Source organism: Cervus canadensis, chromosome 9 (assembly GCF_019320065.1).
Source record: "Cervus canadensis isolate Bull #8, Minnesota chromosome 9, ASM1932006v1, whole genome shotgun sequence".
In the NCBI taxonomy this organism is placed as follows: domain Eukaryota; kingdom Metazoa; phylum Chordata; class Mammalia; order Artiodactyla; family Cervidae; genus Cervus; species Cervus canadensis.
In genome coordinates, this window is record NC_057394.1 from 34866239 (window position 1) to 34887129 (window position 20891).

General features: G+C 38.7%; 1 protein-coding gene across 12 annotated transcripts in view; it reads left to right on the top strand.

The window, feature by feature from the left end:
* Window positions 1-20891, top strand: part of MYCBP2 (MYC binding protein 2) — a 261465-nt gene that overhangs the window by 42180 nt on the left and 198394 nt on the right. For all 12 annotated transcript variants that reach the window (XR_006271202.1, XM_043477949.1, XM_043477938.1 and 9 more), the window contains exons 3-5: window positions 2408-2623; window positions 9035-9188; window positions 15880-16076. Coding sequence is in view for 11 of the 12 variants with exons in the window: in XM_043477949.1 (XP_043333884.1) it covers window positions 2408-2623; window positions 9035-9188; window positions 15880-16076 (567 nt within the window). In the remaining variant the exon portion in view is untranslated. The remainder of the gene's footprint in view (window positions 1-2407; window positions 2624-9034; window positions 9189-15879; window positions 16077-20891) is intronic.

Below are 20891 nucleotides of genomic sequence, written 5' to 3' on the forward strand. Positions count from 1 at the left end.
TTACAGCCTTAGGGTGAAGGCATTCAGTCTTTTACTGTGTTAGCTGTGGGTGTTTCATAGCTACCTTCAACTCGAGTTTTGGAATTCTCTTCTGTTCTTAATATACTTAGGCTTTTTGTCATGAATGGGTATTTGATTTTTGTCAAATGTGTTTTCCATGTTTATTTATAGTGTGTTATTTTTTTTCCTCTTATTTTTTTTTGTCAGTGTGGATTTTGGATTGCTTTTCCAATGTTGTACATCCTTGTTTTGAGTTGAATGTGATATATTATCTTTTTAAGAGTATATTGTTGGATTTGAATTGCTAATATTCATTTGTTTTTAGCATCTGTGAAAGACATAGTCACATGTTACGTATCAGTTAACTTTAGTACTCTTTTATTTAACAAGGAATACTCAGTTTTTTCCAAATTATAATACTTATGGAAGAAAAGTAGAATTTTGAGACTCAAGTGTTCTTGGTACTCAAAGTGTCTCATTTTATTTTCCTTGGATACTTCCTAGCCATACTCTAATTGTTCAAATTTTCCTTTGTATACTATGTTAAGCTAGTTCTGTATATTTATAATGTAAATATTGATCTCAAAAATGTGGTTGGAGTCTAATGAATAAAATGCGGGGCCAAAATAGACCTGGGATATTTAGTTTTAACAATTGAATTACCAAGGATGTGATTTGCAGTACTTATTAAGACAGATATTAGATTGGTGCAACAGTAATTTCAGTTTTGGACCCTTAATTTTAAATCATAACTAGGCTCAAACACATCTTTTTAATCTAATTAGGAACACATTTTTGCCAATGAGAAACAAGTTTGTATATTCCTGTAGCATACAAATCTGTGTTTGGGATTCAGTGAACTCTTGTAAAGCATTTTCTGTGTACTGCTGGTTATGGAAGCATTTTCCCTGCGAAAAATTCTTGAGATGCTTGAAAAAGTGGTAGTCAGTTGGTGAAAGGTCAGATGAATATGACAAATGAGGCGAAACTTCATAGCCCAGTTTGTTCAGCTTTTGAAGCATTGGTTGTGTGATGTCCAGTCAAGTGTTGTCACGAAGAGTTAGCCCCTTTCTGTTGACCAGTGCTGGCTGCAGGCATTGCAGTTTTCGGTGCATCTCATCAGTTTGCTGGGCATATTTCTTAGATGTAGTGGCTTTGCCGGGATTCAGAGAGCTGTAGTGAATCAGACGGGCAGCAGACCACCAGACAGGGACCATGAATTTTTTTGGTGCAGGTTTGGCTTTGGCAAGTGTTTTGGAGTTTCTTCTTGGTCCAGGCACTGAGCTGGTTGTCGTATAAAATCTGCTGTTCAGCGCATTTTGATCGAGAAATGGTTCATGTTGTGTAGAATGAGAGAAGATGACACTTCAAAATGACGATTTTTTTGATTTGTGGTCAGCTCACGAGGGTCCCACTTATTGAGCTTTGTCACCTTTCCGGTTTGCTTCAAATGCAGAATGGACCATAGAATAGTCAACGTTGAGTTCTTGGGCAACTTCTTGTGTAGTTAGTTGTAAGAGGATCAGCTTGTATAATCCTCTCAGTTGGTCATGGTCAACTTTTGATGGCCAGTCACTGGGCTTCTCATCTTCAAGGCTCTAGTCTCCTTTGCAAAACTTCTTGACCCACCACTGTGCTGCAGTTCATTCATTAGCAGCTTCTGGGCCAAATGCGTTGTTGATGTTGCAAATTGTCTCTGCTGCTTTATGACCCATTTGGAACTCAAATAAGAATATCACTTGAATTCGCTTTTTGTGTAACATCATTTCCATAGTCTAAAATACATAAAATAAACAGCAAGTATAACAAAGTTCAACAGTGCAAAACCAAAATTACTTTTGCACCAACCTTGTAGCTAAGAGAGAGAGCTTTCAGGAAGCATGTGCCCATAATCCATAGTTTTCTCAGCATCACCATTATCTGAATGAGAATGAAATTAGAATTAACTAAAACTAAGGGTTTTTTTTTTTAAGTTCTAATTTCTGTTTAAAGCCCTTTACCTGCTTTTGAAAGAAATCAAAATGTAATTCAACATACATAATAGGTCATTGAGACTCTGCAGTATGTATGGGGCCCCTTAGAAAAGCAACGAATGGAGTATCCTTTGAAACTTTGGCAGTTAAGCTTTGTGGGCTCTTTTCCTCTTGTGGGGTAAAAGGGTATTCCTGATAAGTTCTTTACTGGCTCCTTTCTATCCCTTGCCAGACTGGTTATTGATTTGTTACTTAGAAAGGAGTGAAGTGTAGTAAAAATTGCTATAAACTGAGTCAGTAGATTTAGATTATCTTTGTCACCTGTGTGACTTTTGCACATTGTCTAGCCTAATGTTTAATTTTTCATTTAAAAAATGAGTAGTGATGATGATGGAAAGGAGTATGGAATTGAAATATTATGTCCTGTATTTCAGTCGGAGAACTTGGAGAATACGGTAATCATACCAGATATCAAACTACATAGCAATCCTTCTGCATTTAATATTTATTGCAATGTACGCCATTGCGTTCTGGAATGGCAGAAAAAGGAAACATCGTTGGCAGCGGCTTCTAAGAACTCTGTGCAGAGCGGAGAATCAGATAGTGATGAAGAGGAGGAATCCAAAGAGCCCCCTATCAAGCTTCCAAAGGTAAGGCACTTAGGCTCCACTTAGACGAATAACCTACAGGAGTTGGGCTATAATACATGTTTGCATTGCTAAAACACCTTGCTTTTAATAAAATTTCACACTGGAAATAACAGGGTAAAAATAGGTTTAGGCTGGATCAGGAAAACCTTAGGCAACTTTTTAATTGGAGAGCTAACAAAGTCAATAATTGGTACCTCAGTGGGGAGTACTTGGAAAGCCCAAGCAGGGAGCTCGGTGGCTTGGAGTTTGTTACAGGGGCTATTAAAAATGTACAGAAGCAAGAGGGGGCAATGGTGGCTTTCAGGCACTGAGCCATTGAGCTTGGAGGGGCTCTGAGCCAGTGGGCTGCTGTTAAGGTGGGCACAATGGAAGTGCAGATTGCCGCAAGCTAAGAGCCGTGGAAGGCTAGGGGCCCAGCCCTCCCTCTGGGAACAGGTATACATTTTAATTATTCTTAACACAGAGCTGGAAGAGCTGAGCTAAGAGCTTTCGCGTTTTCTGCCTAAGGTTATAAGTGTAGTCTGGCTATCCTGGCTACCTTTGACTAGGGGAAAAATACATGTGAATCGAGCTGCATTGTTCTGATATCACTCCCATATTTACCAGAGGCATATAATCCAGTTGGTGTCATAGCAACATGTATTGTAGTGGAACAAACTGTTCTTAAGGTATTCTCTTCTATTTAAGCATTGAGTTTGTTTTAAGATTGTAATGGTATTTTATGTATATATAAATTTTTTTCTGTATCGTATGTGTAGTGAATATTTCCAACAAAGAATGGATGAAAATATAGGCATATTTTAAAATGGTACCTTTATCATAAATTATTTATGCATATTGCTCTTTTCTAAATATAGACGTTTAAAAATGATTTCCTTTATCATAAATGATTCATGTATATTTTCTTTTTACTAAATGGATACCTTAAGACTGTGCCTTAAAAACTTGTTCATATGCCTAGAAAAGATACCATGTAAATACTTTTTTTTAATATTACTCAGACATAGCAGGCAGATAGAGGCCATGTTCCTGATCTGTTTTCACTTTCCTTGGTGGCTTTTTGTAAGTTCACCCCCATCCTTAATCATTACTGCCAGGTTCTTCTCCCATTATTGTCAGCAGTTGACTTGCTTCCTATTTCATAGGGTAGTAGAAATTTTGTGAAGTCCCTTAACATCTTAATCAGTCACCTTCAAGTGTCCTTATTTGCTCTTGGGATCCTTTTCCCCTTAATCCTTTTCTCTCCAGTGTCCTTAACTGTACCTTCTCTACTGCCTCTCTTCAACTTAAAACTGACTCATCTTTTCCGTGTAAGTTTCTCCAGGTAAACAGCATAGTCTATAATACTGGTTTCTTATGCTTAATTAGGGGAGGCTCAGGAAATCTACATTGTTAAGTCAGGATATGGGCTTGTACTTTTGGTAAAATATTTCCACTCTGTGTGTGAGTGAGTCTCACTGTACTGTAACAGTCATTCAGCTTAGGTTCAGCGTTCAGTTCAGTTCAATTCAGTCGCTCAGTCGTATCCGACTCTTTGTGACCCCATGAACTGCAGCATGCCAGGCCTCCCTGTCCATCGCCAACTCCCAGAGTCCACCCAAACCCATGTCCATTGAGTCGGTGATGCCATCCAACCATCTCATCCTCTGTCGTCCCTTTCTCCTCCCACCTTCAACCTTTCCCAGCATCAGGGTCTTTTCAAATGAGTCAGCTCTTCGCATCAGGTGGCCAAAGTATTGGAGTTTCAGCTTCAGCATCAGTCCTTCCAGGAACACCCAGGGCTGATCTCCTTTAGGATGGACTGGTTGGATCTCCTTGCAGTCCAAGGGACTCTCAAGAGTCTTCTCCAACACCACAGTTCAAAAGCATCAATTCTTCGGCGCTCAGCTTTCTTTATAGACCAACTCTCACATCCATATATGACTACTGGAAAAACCATAGCCTTGACTGGTTCAACACTGGGAAGGAGAATAAAGACCCAGAGAAGCCTTTCACACAGGTGTGTAAACATCAGATAATAAACTGTATTTAATTTAAAAGATACTGCACAATCAAGAACTGCTGATTCTCAGGCTATTTTAAAATTTTATGACGAATCAGTATTAAGGAAATAAAATATCAGGCATTCTTAAGACAGTGTTTTTTTTTAGCATGATTAACAGAGTCAAAAAATGCAGAATCTAAGAGAGCTTCCAATGAAAAGAAGAAAAGCAAATAACCCAAGTGATTAATCCTGAGTTTTCCATCAAGTTCTGGCCTGTCAGGGAACGAGGTATAATGATGAACATGGGCAGTAGAGTCAAACTGCTTGAGTTCAAACACTTGCCATTACAAATGCTGGCTGTGTGATGCAAGTTATTTAACCTCTCTGTGGCTCAGTTTTGTCATCTCTGGAATGGGGATAATGTCTTCCTCATAGGGTAGTAGTAAGAATTCAAAGAGTTAGTAAATGCACACATGTTCAATAAATGCTAGCTGTTATTAAGTATAAGGTGCAAACAGGAAAATGTGTAGGTCCAAATAAATTTCAGTTAGTTTTCAGGGAACTCTTTAGTTACTAAGAAATACTTTATGTCCATGGAAATGAGGCAGTCAGATGAGAGGAACGAGCAGTGGAATGCTTTTGTTGCAGAGTTAGAGTGTTGTGGGTGGGGGCAGGACTGGCAGTGAAGCTTTTCAGGTCTTTGGAAGCAGTTTGCAGGACACAGAAGAGATGCAGCCTTGGGGTTTGAGATGATGGGAGCGTGAGGGCAGGTGTGAAATGTTGACTTTTTCTATTCCTTTTGACCATTTCTGTGCCTCTTTTCCAGATACTCTTACATGTCACTTGTTTCCTTTCCTTTGTTGTTCCTCTCTTGCTTCTCCGAAACGTGTGGTTGTCATTTTCCTTTTTCTTGCTGGAGTTCTACTTCTCTCTTGCTCCTTTTTTCTCTTACGTAATGAAGACAGTTTTTTATTTGTTGTTGAGGTATCATTTTGATACAATTCTGTTTTCCCTCCTTGACTTTTAAAAGTTAGTTAAATTGATTTTGATTTGTTTTTGAGCTTTTTCAAATGTTTTCTGTAAGTCTTAGAATTGACTCTAGGACTTTTTAATAGAAGATAGAATTTCTAATGGCAAACAATTTATTATTATTAACTCTAAATGTGATGTATCTAAACGTTCATGTTATTGGTAGTGAAATAATAATGCCACCTTTGGAAATACATGATTTGAGGAGAGCAAAATTAAAACCTCAAAAGACTTTTTTTTGGCCAAATATATTTTTTGCCTCACTTTTCTCAACAGTGACATTGACTTGGCTATACTAGTTAATTATTTGGGTTTTGTGTTCCTTAAAGTATAATAGAGAGCTTTCAGGATTTAATTGTTTGAAAGCAACAGTAATGATAACATTCAGTAAATTTACAAAAGACTATTTTCTGCAGAGGAGTTGGAAGACTGTGTGTTTGGTGGTTAGTTATGATTTGTCATAGAAAGTACTGAAAGCTTAGTGTGTTATCTTATTACAATGAACTATTTAGCAGTCAAGCTTATTAATAATCTATTTTTCTGTTTATAAAGGCAGTGTGTAATCAGTGTAGATAATTTGAAAAAGATGGGGAACATTTTTATAAAGAGGAAGAGAAAGTTTTAAAGGCTGGAAGTTATTTCTAAAATCCTTATAACCAAAATATACCCTTATAAACATTTTTACATATACATATTAAAATTATTTATTTCTGCACAAATGAAATCATATTGTATTTGCAGTACTATATTTTTTTCTCCCTATACTCTTCTTCCTGTTACTGAGGGAGGAGGACATACAGTGTGTTATTAGTGACTGGAAGGCAGACTTCAAAGTAACAGAGTGAAGTTTCAGAGTTCGTACGTGTAGTAAAATGCTCTCAGCCAAACCTCAGCAAAAAGTCTTAATTTACAACATATTTTGTTCCTCTGCTCAATGATTCAAAGTTAAATATGATTGGAAACCTTGAGTTTGATTTTTTATTTTGTTATATGTTGAATGTATATCACAGTTCTGGAAATGAATTAGTTTTCTTCCTTGTTAAAAAATAAAATTATCCACTGAACTAAGATACAGGTGATAAGTGAGAATTTACAGTGGTTCATCTGGACAGATGGATATTTCCTTGTTCTGATCATTTTGACTAACGTTTGAGGAGTATTTTTCGCTAAACCCATCTCGTGCGCTGTTCCTAGGCCCGCCCCCCCCCCCCCCCCCCCCGAGTTACTTGTTGTCATGCATTTGTTATTACACCTTAACCTTATCAGAGAGACAACTTGGGAAGCTGTTCAGTAAGGAGCCTTAATATTTTTGGCAAGGTTCAATACTTTCTCTGTAACTACAGGAGTCTACTTACACAAAGAAACCCTAGCCAAGAATGTCATCTGTGCAGAATTCTTTGAATTATGAAAATTTGTGATTGGTAGTAGTAAACAGTCTTAAGGACCCATAGGATAGTCTCTTACTGGCCTGAGAATAGAGCCATACTTTCTGTCCTTGGGCTTTGCTGGTGGCTCAGCTGGTAAAGAATCCGCCTGTAATTCGGGAGACTTGGCTCCATTCCTGGGTTGGGAGGGTCCACTGGAGAAGGGATCGCTACCCACTCCAGTATTCTCGGGCTTCCCTGGTGGCTCAGCTGGTAAAGCATCTGCCTGCAGTGTGGGAGACTTGGGTTCGATCCCTGTGTTGGGAAGATCCCCTGGAGAAGGGAACAGCTACCTACTCCAGTATTCTTGCCTGGAGAATTCCATGAACGGTATATAGTCCATGGGATTGCAAAGAGCTGGACAGACTGAGCAACTTTCACTTTTACTTTTGTATACTTAGGAGATCTTTGACTTCAGATTTGCTTCCTGTAAGGACATAAACAGAAATCTTGGACAGTTTTTTTTTATTTTCCAGTCTATTTCCAGAAGGTAAACTATATGAAATGGAATGTTTTCATTTCCATTTAATCAATTGAAACTCTGTACAAGTAGTTCCATAATCTTAACTATGATTAAGTATTCCAGAATTTTAGATAACTGCAGCTGACTTGCCTATAACTGACTTAACCCTTGCCTGGACTCATTTATGAGTTGCAGTGGTTTTTAGTGTACAACTGAGAGAGTAAATAGCTGAGATAAATATTTGTTGTCTGCTTATCATGTGCAGGCACTGGGCTAGTCATGGGAGAAGTTAGTTAAGATATACTCCATGTCTACAAGGAGATTGAAGTTTTAGTTTGGAAAATGGAAACAAAAATAGTCCATTATATTATAGCATAATAAATGCTCTAATAGAGGTTGGGCTGGATAAACAAAATATATAAAATGCATTTACCCTGTTAGATTATAAACTTTTAGAGAATAGGGTCTAATATATCTCGTATCTCCTGTAATGAGTTGCATGAAATAAGTACTTAAAATTATTTGTGTCATGTATGAATTAATGTATAAATCTCAGCAGAGAGAGTATCTTCTATGTTTCATTCAGTGGAATTAATTCTTTGATGCATTTCTACTAATTAATCTAGTTTTAACTTTTTCTGTTACTTACTTATTTCTCCAAATAATTTAACACTTCCTGAGAAGATCTTAACATCTCCTTCTCATAATGTTGGCATTGACTGAGAAATTGAATTCATTGTCTATTGTTCTGTCAGCCTTCTGAAGGTATCTTTTTATACTAGTTCATTGTATTTGCTCTCTGTCTTTTGTTGCAAATTTATCTATCTTTTGCTAGATCCTGAGTTATAAATATATTTTTAATTTTTATTTATATATTTTAAAATTTTATTTACTTTTAATTGGAGGGTGAGTTACATTTTTCTTGGCCCTCATGAGGAGTGATAAGATAATTAAAAGTAAAAATATCCATGATATTTTAGATAGGTAGTTTTAGATTGTTTTGTGGTATTGGCTGATTTTACCATTATAGGAAATCCTAAGAAACTTCGGTTCCTTTTTTAATCTTTTCACAGTATAGTGCTATATTGACTTTTTTTTTTTTGGCCATAAGTAAAATTAACATAGCATAAAATAGAATGCCAGTTTTTACTTGAGTACAGCCAAATGAACTTTGTATATTATTAGTTAATTTTTTCCAGAGTGAGTGCAGCTAGTAACTGGTTTACTGTTAAACCATTTTCATGATGTTTTATTATGGCTTCATTGTATTAAAACTACTTTTTAAGTAGAGCCACTATTTTTTAATCTTCTGTGTAACCAGATAATTTTCTAAATCTTGAAATTAAACACAATGGGTTTTATTCTTTTTTTATGTGATGATTTTGTCTTGCCTTAGAAATATTGTACCATTAATAATTTGCTGTTGGAAGTAAACTGTATTGATTATACTGCCTGAAAAGTGTTATTAGCTCACATATTATAAAGTATAATTTTTTTTTTATCTTAAATAGATCATTGAGGTTGGACTTTGTGAAGTTTTTGAATTGATCAAGGAGACACGATTTTCTCATCCATCCTTGTGCCTCAGGAGTCTCCAAGCCCTGCTTAACGTGCTTCAGGGTCAGCAACCGGAAGGCCTTCAGTCAGAGCCACCCGAGGTCCTAGGTAAGAGCTTAGGCACTTGAATGAAGCCTTTAGGTGTAAAGAGCTTCTCTTATGAAGCATATACTGACCACAGCCTGTAATTCAGTCTCTGTTGATGGTGCTGAAACAGCAGGGGTATAAATTTTAAGTTACTTTGCTGTGTTCCACTGGAGTTATAGTTCATGCACAGATGTTTCCTGATTATTATGGTGATGGGAAATAGAAATTCTTAGAACCCAGAAATAATCCTCCAGCCTTATTGTCACCATGAACTTAAATCATTCTTACTAAATCTTTGGGCAAGATAGCTGACATTGACTTCATCTAACTTTACATGTTATTTTGGAGAGTCAAAGGAGTAGAAAAAGAGGAAACAAATACCAACTCAGCACAGCATAGTTAGTTTCTAAACAAAAATAGATTTGTATTTATCATGTTGAAGGTAAGCTTTTGAATTAGTAGCAACTTCCATTAAGTAAAAATATTTGCTTTTTGTAAAGTGCATTTAAGTTTTATGAATGCCTGCGTTTCATTTCCCAGACCTAGACTCAAAACATACTCTTGTAAGCAAGGTAGGGACTCTTTAAGGAAGAGGAAGTGATGGAAACTTAATTCTGAAGGCTAATTGCTTTCCTAACTCTGGGCCTTCAAAGAGTCTCAGTTCAGTTCAACTCAGTTGTGTCCAACTCTTTGCCACCCGATGGACTTAAGCATGCCAGGCTTCCTTGTCAATCACCAACTCCCGGAGCCTACTCAAACTCATGTCCATCCTGTCGGTGATGCCATCCAATCATCTCATCCTTTGTCGTCCCCTTCTCCCGCCTTCAGGCTTTCTAAGTATCAGGGTCTTTTCCAATGAGTCAGTTCTTCACATCAGGTGGCCAAAGTATTGGAGTTTCAGCTTCAGCATCAGTCCTTCCAGTGAAGATTCAGGGCTGATTTCCTTTAGAATGGACTGGTTGGATCTCCTTGCAGTCCAAGGGACTCTCAAGAGTCTTCTCCAACACCACAGTTCAAAAGCATCAATCCTTCGGCTCTCAGCTTTCTTTATAGCCCAGCTCTCACATCCATACATGACTACTGGAAAAACCATAGCTTTGACTAGATGCACCTTTGTTGGCAAAGTAATGTCTCTGCTCTTTAATATGCTGTCTAGGTTGGTCATAGCTTTTCTTTTAAGGAGCAAGCGTCTTTTAATTTCATGACTGCAATCACCATCTGCAGTGATTTTGGAGCCCCCAAAAATAAAGTCAGCCACTGTTTCCATTGTTTCCCCATCTATTTGCCATGAAGTGATGGGACTGGATGTCATGATTTTAGTTTTCTGAATGTTGAGCTTTAAGCCAACTTTTTCACTTTCCTTTTTCACTTTTATCAAGAGGCTGTTTATTTCTTCTTTGCTTTCTGCCATAAGGGTGCTGTCGTCTGCATATCTGAGGTCATTGATATTTCTGCCAGCAATCTTGATTCCAGCTTGTGCTTCATCCAGCCTGGCATTTCGCGTGATGTACTTACATCCTGAAGGAGATAAGTCCTGGGTGTTCATTGGAAGGACTGATGCTGAAGCTGAAACTCCAATACTTTGGCCACCTCATGTGGAGAGTTGACTCATTGGAAAAGACCCTGATGCTGGGGGGTGGGGGGGTGGGTTGGGGGCAGGAGAAGAAGGGGACGACAGAGGATGAGATGGCTGGATGGCATCACCGACTCGATGGGCATGAGTTTGAGTAAACTCCGGGAGCTGGTGATGGACAGGGAGGCCTGGCGTGCTGCGATTCATGGGGTCGCAAAGAGTCGGACACAACTGAGCGACTGAACTGACTGACTGACTTTGCATATAAGTTAAATAAGCATGATGACAATATATAGCCTGGACATACTCCTTTCCTGATCTGGAAAGGGGTCTAAAGTTTTCTGAATCTCATGCATTAGCTTGTGTCAGTCATGTACGTGGGCCCTAACTGTGGAGTTTCTAATTCATTAGATTTGGAATGAGACACGAGAATTTGCATTTGGAGTAAGTTTCTGGGTAGTGCCAAAGCTGCTGATCAGAGGACCATACTGCTAGTCTGAACTTGACTTTGGGTCTTTCTCTTTGCTTGGCTTTTTGGATTGTGTTAGACTCCCATGTGAGAACGTCATTACTTGGTTTTCATTTTAATGTCAGATTGTTATTTTTTTTTTTTATCACATATCATAATTAGTTTCTGCCTTCAGTTTGTTTTGTTACTGTTTTGTTTTAGTTAATGGTGGGGAGTACTGGCCATGAAAATAAGCTGAGGATTTTTAAAAACAACAGCACCATGTTATTCATGCTACTATCAAATACAAGCTGCGTATATTAAGAATTAGGCATCTTGTTTATTGTCATTGTAGCACCAGTGATCGTATTTCCATTGTGATGCACTGCTTGACTAATGGCATTTTTTTGAAGATTTAATTAAATTAATACTTTTATTTAAGACTGTCTTGCTAGTTATCCTTTCTGTGATTGTGGTTTTCAGTCTGCCTGCCCTCTGATGGAGAAGGGTAAGAGGCTTATGGAAGCTTCCTGATGGGAGAGACTGACTGAGGGGGAAACTGGGCCTTGTTCTGATGGGTGGGGCCATGCTCAGAAAATCCAGTTTTCCGCTGATGGCTGGGGCTGTGTTCGCTCCCTGCTACTTACTATGGTGGAGGTAATGAAGGCAGTGGGACCTCCTTCAGTGGGTCCCGTGCAGGCACTGCTGGTCTCGTGCCCCCAACCCTGCAGCAGGCCACCGCTGACCCATGCCCCTGCCAGAGGCTCCTGGACACTGGTCAGTCTCCTGTGGGGTCACTGCTCCTTTCTCCTGGGTCCTGGTATGCACAAGGTTCTGTTTGTTCCCTCCAAGAGTCTTTTCCCCAGTCCTGTGTAAGCTCTGGCAGCTCTGTGTGGGTTACTGGTGACCTCCTCTAAGAGGGCTTATGCCATACCCAGGTCTGCTGCACCCAGAGCCCCTGCCCCTGCGGCAGGCCACTGCTGACCCGTACCTCCACAGGAGACATTCAAACACAGTTCTGTCTCAGTCTCTGTGGGATCTTTGGGTCCTGGTGTGTACAAGCTGAATTTAGAAAAGGCAGAAGAACCAGAGATCAAATTGCCAACATCTGTTGGATCACTGAAAAAGCAAGAGAGTTCCAGAAAAACATCTACATCTATTTTATTGACTATGCCAAAGCCTTTGACTGTGTGGATCACAAGAAACTGGAAAATTCTGAAAGAGATGGGCATACCAGACCACTTGACCCACCTCTTGAGAAATCTGTATGCAGGTCAAGAAGCAACAGTAGAACTGGACATGGAACAAACAGACTGGTTCCAAATCAGGAAAGGAGTGTGGCAAGGCTGTATATTGTCACCCTGCTTATTTAACTTATATGCAGAGTACATCATGAGAAATGCTGGGCTGGATCAAGCACAAGCTGGAATCAAGATTGCCAGGAGAAATATCAATAACCTCAGATACGCAGATGACACCACCCTTATGGCAGAAAGCAAAGAAGAAATAAAGAGCCTCTTGATAAAAGTGAAAGAGGAGGGTAAAAAAGTTGGCTTAAAACTCAACATTCAGAAAACTAAGATCATGGCATCTGGTCCCATCACTTCATGTCAAATAGATGGGGAAACAATGGAAGCAGTGAAAGACCTTATTTTTGGGGTCTCCAAAATCACTGCAGATGGTGATTGCAGCCATGAAATTAAAAGACGATTGCTCCTTGGAAGAAAAGTTATGACCAACCTAGACAGCATATTAAAAAGCAGAGACATTACTTTGCCAACAAAGGTTCATGTAGTCAAAGCTATGGTTTTTCCAGTAGTCATGTATGGATGTGAGAGTTGGACTATAAAGAAAGCTGAGTGCTGAAGAATTGATGCTTTTGAACTGTGGTGTTGGAGAAGACTCTTGAGAGTCCCTTGGACTGCAAGGAGATCCAACCAGTCCATCGTAAAAGAAATCAGTTCTGAATCTTCACTGGAAGGACTGATGCTGAAGCTGAAACTCCAATACTTAGGTTACTTGATGCAAAGAAGTGACTCATTGGAAAAGACCCTGATGCTGGGAAAGATTGAGGGCAGGAGGAGATGGGGATGACAGAATGAGATGGTTGGATGGCATCACCGACTCAATGGACATGAGTTTGAGTAAATTCTGGGAGTTGGTGATGGACAGGGAGGGCTGGCCTGCTTAAGTCCATGGGGTTGCAAAGAGTTGGACACGACTGAGCAACTGAACTGAACTGCTAGTTATCCTTAGCTCTGGATTGTAAATTAGCAAATAATTGAAGTATTTACAATACCTGCTGAAACTGGTGTACCCTATATTTTAACTTAGAACAACATGCTGATCATTCCTTTCCTTCTAGATCTTCTGCCATTCTGTTTTCTTCTATCATTTGTTGTATACTTTCTTTTATATTCATGTATACATAAATATTCCCTTTCCTTTATTCTTTTCAAAATAGATCTTGTTCTTAATGCTGGCTTTTAAAATTATAATATGTGCTTTAGTTAATTGTCTTCTTTCTATCAAAACTTAGGTCTCCTGATTATAATTTGTTTTCATTTTCCTACTAACAGTTTTAAATGCTGCTGTACTGTCTTTGGTCTCTCTTCTATCCTTCCAATGCTTATTTCTGATCTCTTCACTGCTTTGACTCATTTTTCTGTTCAGGCATTTACCATCACTTCATATTTTTTATTTTGTTTAATTAGCTCCAAGGTGTGAGTAGTAATTTGGTTCTTTAAAGTAACATTTGTATAGAAATATCTCTCTGTTTTTACTTTTGATTTAATATTATAATCACATTAGTTACACTTTTTCCACAGTGGTTTTTTTCATGTTGCTCATGAAAATATGTGTATATATGTATCTCTTGTATTGTTAGGATAGCTTGATGATTATTATATATCAGACTTCCCTTTGCAGATGGATTTGATTTACAAATTGTTCAGTTTTTAAAAAATCCTTCCCTTATATCAATCTTTCTGTTCAATTTAAGGTTAGACTATATGTTCTCAATTATTCACTTAAATGTAATAACCTCTTCTATGTTCTGTGCTAAGAGCATATAATATAGGGGCCATCAATATAAACATTGTTGCTGTTATTATGGAATTTAGCATTAGACAGTTGGACACATGTAAGCAGGAATTCTGAGAATTAATAACAGACTTCGCAGAAGATGTGACATTTGAGCTTTGAAGGGTGAGTAAGAAAGAGTTAACTAAGTTTCTCGGCAGGTAGGAGACCGTGTGGTAAGGTTTTGAGGTGGGAAGGGGAATGACTGGAAAAAGGCTGTGAGCAGAGAGTGGAGAGTGAGAGGATAGGAAGGCAGGGAGTAGGCTATGTGGAGTTTGATGGGCTGTGTCCAAGGAGGACGGTTCTATTTCTAGGAGGAATTGAACATCCCTGTCAACTTGTGTTTGAAAAAATCTTTATAGTCGTACATTATTTTCTTCAACTTGATCTAACTTTTTAGTTGCCAGGGATGTTCTTTGTCTTTGTCAATGCCTAGAATAGTTCCTGATATACGGGGAGAACGCAGGAAATATTGGCTGAATAATTGTAAGATAAATGGGCAGAAGGATATTGAGGGAGGGATGCACAAAGGAAAAAGGTAGATAAAAGGATAGAGGAAAAGAAGGACAGTTGGAGAGAGAGACAGAGTGAAGGGTAGATGGAAGAAGGGAAAAGACTGAAGGACATAGAGAGAAGAGAAGTAGGGAGTGAGAAAGGAAAGAAGAGGAGGAATTAACAGGAGAGAATAGATTTGAAAGAAAAAACAGATTTTTTTGGTTTAAAATTTCTCTTAAAGTATCAGGGTTCAAAAGTGAATGATAGGAGCTAATTTATGAATACTTTTAGTAGTCCAATTAAGAAGAGATGGTGATAGATATCATGGGTTGGGGAGATGCTGATGAGATGCAAAAAAGTAGAGGTATTAATTAGGAAGTAAAATTGATAGGACTTAATTAATTAGGGATTAGATGCGGAGGATGGGGACTAGGAGAGGAAGCCTCAGTTTCTGTGAGCTAAGAAATAAAACGCAGATGGCCTTTCAGTTTGCAGAGAATTCCAGCATATCAGTTCTCTCTCTTGCTTTCTTCCTTCCTTCCCCTTTCCCCCTTTTTCCATCTTTCTCAAATTTTCTGTCTCTTTATGACTCTCTTTTTTTTTTCTTCTTCTTTCTCTCTGTGTCTCCGATTATGCAATGCTGTTGTGTTAACAATTAAGCCGATTTTATATGAAAGCAAATTTGTGCATGTGTTCTGTGTATTCTCTTCTTGTTTTGCAAATAAATACATAGTTTTTTGGGCACATAACATTTTAAGAAACCTGTATTTTCTTAATCTAAAAGGTAAAAATAAATGCAGTGAGTAATCTATTGCTCCTTAATAGGCTACTTCTTGAATATTGTGAATGCCTGAAAGCAAGTTTCTCTTAAATGATTGTGGGTAGATTTCCATTTCTTCATTTACAAAAATATGGAGTTGGACTAAGTATTCTGTAAGATCCTTTTTATGTAAATATTCTAACTTTGGGTGAAAGAGGGTAACTAGAAAGGAACAAACGTGAAGTAGCTGCCTTAAGTGTTTTTTGAAAAATGAGGCAAGGTTTAAATAAGCAGACAGATGCCATTTAATGTCCTGTGTGTTGAATGACATAATTGAGTTTTATTCTATCCACAGAGTCTCTCTTCCAGCTCCTTTTGGAAATCACTGTTCGAAGTACTGGAATGAACGACAGCACAGGACAGTCTCTGACAGCACTTTCCTGCGCTTGTCTCTTCAGTCTGGTGGCTTCCTGGGGAGAGACAGGAAGGACACTCCAGGCCATCTCTGCTATCCTCACCAACAATGGCAGCCACGCTTGCCAAACTATTCAGGTATTTCATATCTCGAGCTGCTTAGAAACGGACAAGAGACCAAGTTGCCGTTTCGCCTCAGTTTCTGTCAGTAGGAATTCACTGCTTTTTCTCACTCACTATAGTGGTTTGATCTGTCCCAGGTTGATATATAAATAACCTAAAATATTTGGTCTAAGCTGCATGTGTGTTTAACTCTGCAACATGAAAGGTAATAAAATGAAATCTGGCGAAAACTTAAATCTTGGGTGTAGTTTTTATGTCCACAGTACAGCCTCCTCTGCCTTTGCCTTGGTCTTGCTCTCTGTCCTCCCCCACTGCCCATCTTGCCCTGGACCTTCAAATGTAGAATTCCTTCATAGTTTCTAAATATCTTTTCCCCATTGAAAGAAAAGCATGTATTATTTTTCTGATATTTCTAATTGGTTGATGATAGTTTTTCATGGATTGATGTGTTTCTGAGCTATTTCTGCTTCAGATAAAGCATTTTTTTTTTTTTTTGAGTTTTTTTTTCTGGGCAGTTGTGGAATATGCTCTTCATCCTTGTTAGTGATGAGAAATATAAACTTACTTATAGGCAGACTTGATTTAATTCTTTTGGACTGTTTTCTGGAAATTGAGGAAGAAGTTACAATTTTAAGTCTCTGTTATGTGCTCTTTTCTGGCCCCTTGGATGACCTCCAGAACACATAGAAGGGATGCCTGAATCCTGTCGTTAGCAGCCAAAGATAGTGAAAGGGGTAAATGGGCTACTGTCTGTGACTTGTTCCGCGATTTTGAACTTTCTTTGTCCAATACTAGCAGTCTTCTTTCTCTAGATTTCTGTTCTTATTCTTTTTTCTCTTTTTGTCTTGCCTGAAGTCCTCTTTCCCCTCTTTATGATTCTTACTTATTTTGAAGTCCCTCTAATTCGTTGATTTCCAAACTGTTTTCTGCTGTGCCTTGAAATTGAAAGTGAGAGTGAAAGTCGCTGAGTCGTGTCCGACTCTTTGCAACCCCATGGACTATACAGTTCATGGAATTTTCCAGGCCAGAATACTGGAGTGGGTAGCCTTTCCCTTCTCTAGGGGATCTTCCCAACCCAGGAATTGAACCCACGTCTCCCACATTGCAGGCAGATTCTTTACCAGCTGAGCCACCAGGGAAGCTTTGAGGATTCAGCAAAATTTTAGTTTAAATATATACAAATACTTCCAGAATTTTAATAGAATAACACAAACATTCCAATATCCATGTCAAATATTAAAAATATAGTGACCATATACACAGGTACTTATTAGAATCCAGTGACTTTTTGTGTGTAGATTTATTCCAGAGGATGTGACATGAGATCCTAAACAGTGAATTGAAGTTAGCCAGTGCAGAGGGAGGAGGTGTTGGTTTTGGTAGTGTAGCGAGAGAGAGAGAATAGTCTTGGTATCTGTGTGCTAAAGCGTGGAAATACAGTAAGAGTGGAACACTGAAAGCTGGGAGAAGTTTATGTAGTTACAGTGTAGAGAGCCGTCAGATAGCAGAGACAGGACTTGAACCCATGTCTGTCTGGCTGTATTTGTGCTCAAGCATCGGGCTGGACAAAACCACTCAATCCCCTGAACCAGCAGCCGAGGCTCTCTGAGGACCTGCCCCATCACTGCATACCCAGCTCTAAGTCAAAGGCAGTATTAAAACCTGTTATCTTAACATGACCTATAGTGTTTTTCATGATTTGGCCCCATTTCACCTACCTGTTCATTTCACAAAACTCCTGGCTGGGCAATGATTGGGAGCAGGTAAGAAAAGCCTTCTCTGAAAATGTAACTGTTGCATCTCAAATTATCTTGGGATCCAAATGCATATTATTTATCTTGTTCCAAAAAGCTTAAGCTGAGACTTTAAGGTAAGGATGGTCAAAATGTGAGGTCTCTTATTGGAAGAGACTAAAGTCCCTTCTGAAAAGATGAACTCCAGACTTAGAGACCTCCCACTGACACAACACTACTGAATCTGGACTCACAAATAACAAGGACATAGAAAAAAGGCACCGCCATTGAGAATTAGTAGAAGGAAATAAAGCAGAATCAATCTTGCCAAGTCTCTCTCTCTCTCTCTCTCTATATATATATATATATATATATATATAATTTGATATTAAGGATGTATATTTAATATGGTTAAAATAATAAAGTATTAAAAGTATTAATAAGGAATAAGATAAAAGATAATCAGATCAGAAAACAAACCAAATAGAACTCCTAGAAATGAAAAACCAGATAATTACAGTTAGAAACTTAAAGGATGGGTTAGCTAGTGGATAATGTAGTTGAAAACAGAACCAGTGAACTAAAGATAAAGAGGAAGAAATTATTTAGAATGCAGCACAGAGTGATAAAACATGAAAAATAAGAACTATAGAGAATGAGAAAGTTTGAAGCATCAGTACAATCTGAGTTCCACAAGGCAGTAATAGGTTTGTGCAGAGGCAGTATTTGAAATAATGGCCAAGATTTTCCAGAATTGGTGAATGACTTGAATCCTCAGATTAATGAAGTCTAGTTTATCAGAATAAAATTTCTAGGTCCTGCCACACTGTTGGTGAGAGATAAGTAGGAGAGAAAAGGGGGTACATCTGAGACTTCTAATTGTAATTCTGGATTTTCTTAAAACTAACACTCAGAAAGCAGGAGAGAAATAGGGCCACATTGGAGACACGTAGTTTCTGCTCTCCTCTCCACCCTTGCAGTCTCCACAAAGATTACAATAAAGGATTCTTTTTAAAGTATACACTTCTAAGAATGGGACACATTTTTAGAAGATAAATACTGGGAAAGCTTAAACTTCTGAAGAAACTAATACCCACAGAAAGTAAGTTGATTTTCACCTAAAAATACAGATAGAATTTAGAATTGGAAGTAATAGGTGCCTGGAAAATGGTGGTGAGGGGAAGAGCTGAAAATAGACTGGGAGTCTGTGTAATGAAAACTCCAGAGCCCCAGGGCCCTCCTGTATACTTCCCAGCCAGTCACCTGTCCTCCTCTCATACCCCTAAGAGTTAGGTTTTCTGTGTAAAGAAATTGAGCCAGAGAGGCCAGGGGAAACCAGGCACAGTTGAGAGTGAAATTGAGGAGCCAGGCTGAAGATGGAGATTAAGTGAAAGTCTCCATATTGATGATGACCTTCCTCCATCCTCAGAGTTCCCAGTACACTGAGAGTGAGGCTTATAGCTTCTAGGAAAAAGATTGGAAGATTCTTCTTTGGAGAAAAAAGTGAGGAAAGACTTAGAGAGGCAGGCAGTTGGCAGGGAGTGAGAGACCCTCCACTGAAACTGCTGCACTTGGCGGGATCAGTTTGTGGTGAGCTCGCTGTCTGTTGGACCCTGTCCATTCACGGCAGCTTCCTGTCAGTTTTTTCAGTTGCTTACTCTGTACAAATAAGTGCGTAGCCAAGAATTTGGAGAAGGAAACGGCAACCCACTCCAGTTTTCTTGCCTGGAGAATCCCATGAAAGAGGAGCCTGGTGGGCTACAGTCCATGGGGTCACAAGAGTCGGATACGACTTAGAGACTAAAGAGAGAAAGCGAGCCAAATATTACTGGGTTAACATGAAAGACAGAGTCCCCCAAATCAGTAAAAATAGTAATGATAATAATACAATTTTGGTGAAAAGAGTACAGGGAACAGGAAAACTCTAAGAGTAATTTGTATTTTAAAGAGGGATGAAAAGATGATTATTTACATTAAACAGCAATGTTTTTTAAAAATTCAGAACAAAGATTTTGCAAGTTAAAAATATAAGATCACAATAAAATCAGTAGAAGGGTTAGAAGTTCAGATTAAAGAGGTCCCCAGACAATAGAAAACAGAGCAAAAGAAAGAAAATAGGTTATATAAAGTAAAATTAGAGGATGCTTCTAGAAAATCCAGTATTTAATAGGTATTCAAGCAGAGAGGACGGACTTCCTTGGTGGCTCAGTGGTTAAGAATCTGCCTGCCAATGCAGGCGATGTGGGTTTGATCCCTGGGTGAGGAAGATCCCCTGAAGAAGGAAATGACAACCCACTGCAGTATTCTTGCCTGGGAAATCCCACGGACAGAGGAGCCTGGTGGGCTGCAGTCCATGGGGTCACAAAGGGTTGGACACATCTGAGTGACTAAACAACAACAAGCAGAGAGGAAGAAATTACCTAAGCTTCATAAGGAGTCTTCTCATCCCCCAAAGATACACACTTCAGATTGACAGAATGCATGCTGAGTGCCCAACACAATGAATGACAGAAAAACTTACACCAAGTGTACCTTTGCAAAATCATAACAAAATCATAAAGAAAGAATAATGGTCCCAGAGTGCAAAGACAGGTTATGTACCAGAGATCAAGCAGAATGCCGTTGGACTTCTCAAAAGCAGCATTGGCATAAAAAATAACAAACAGTGCCTTCAGAGTTTTGAGGGAAAATGATGTTCACTCTGTTCGGCTCAGCTCTCAGTCATGTGTGAAGGAAGATAAAGATGCTTTTGAACATGCAAGGCATGGAACAGTTTCAACCTCTATGCCTGCCCTTGTCCTTAGGGAGCAGGGCTTCTTGAGGGATATTGCCAACGGGAAACATTAGAAATGTTTGAGAGGAGGATGAGGAACCCATAGGGTATAGAAGAAACTTAGCAAATGCAAAAATAGGGCAATTGTTGACTCAATGAAGAAAAAGAAAAATTATATAAGGAAAATATAGTATGTAATACAATTTTGTTCAGTTCTGCACCATGATTACACAGGCACAATAAAATGACTTCTGAATAATGCTTTAACTAGAGGTGATTCTATAGCTAAATTTGGAGGGTTTGAGAAAAGAGGAGGAGCATTGT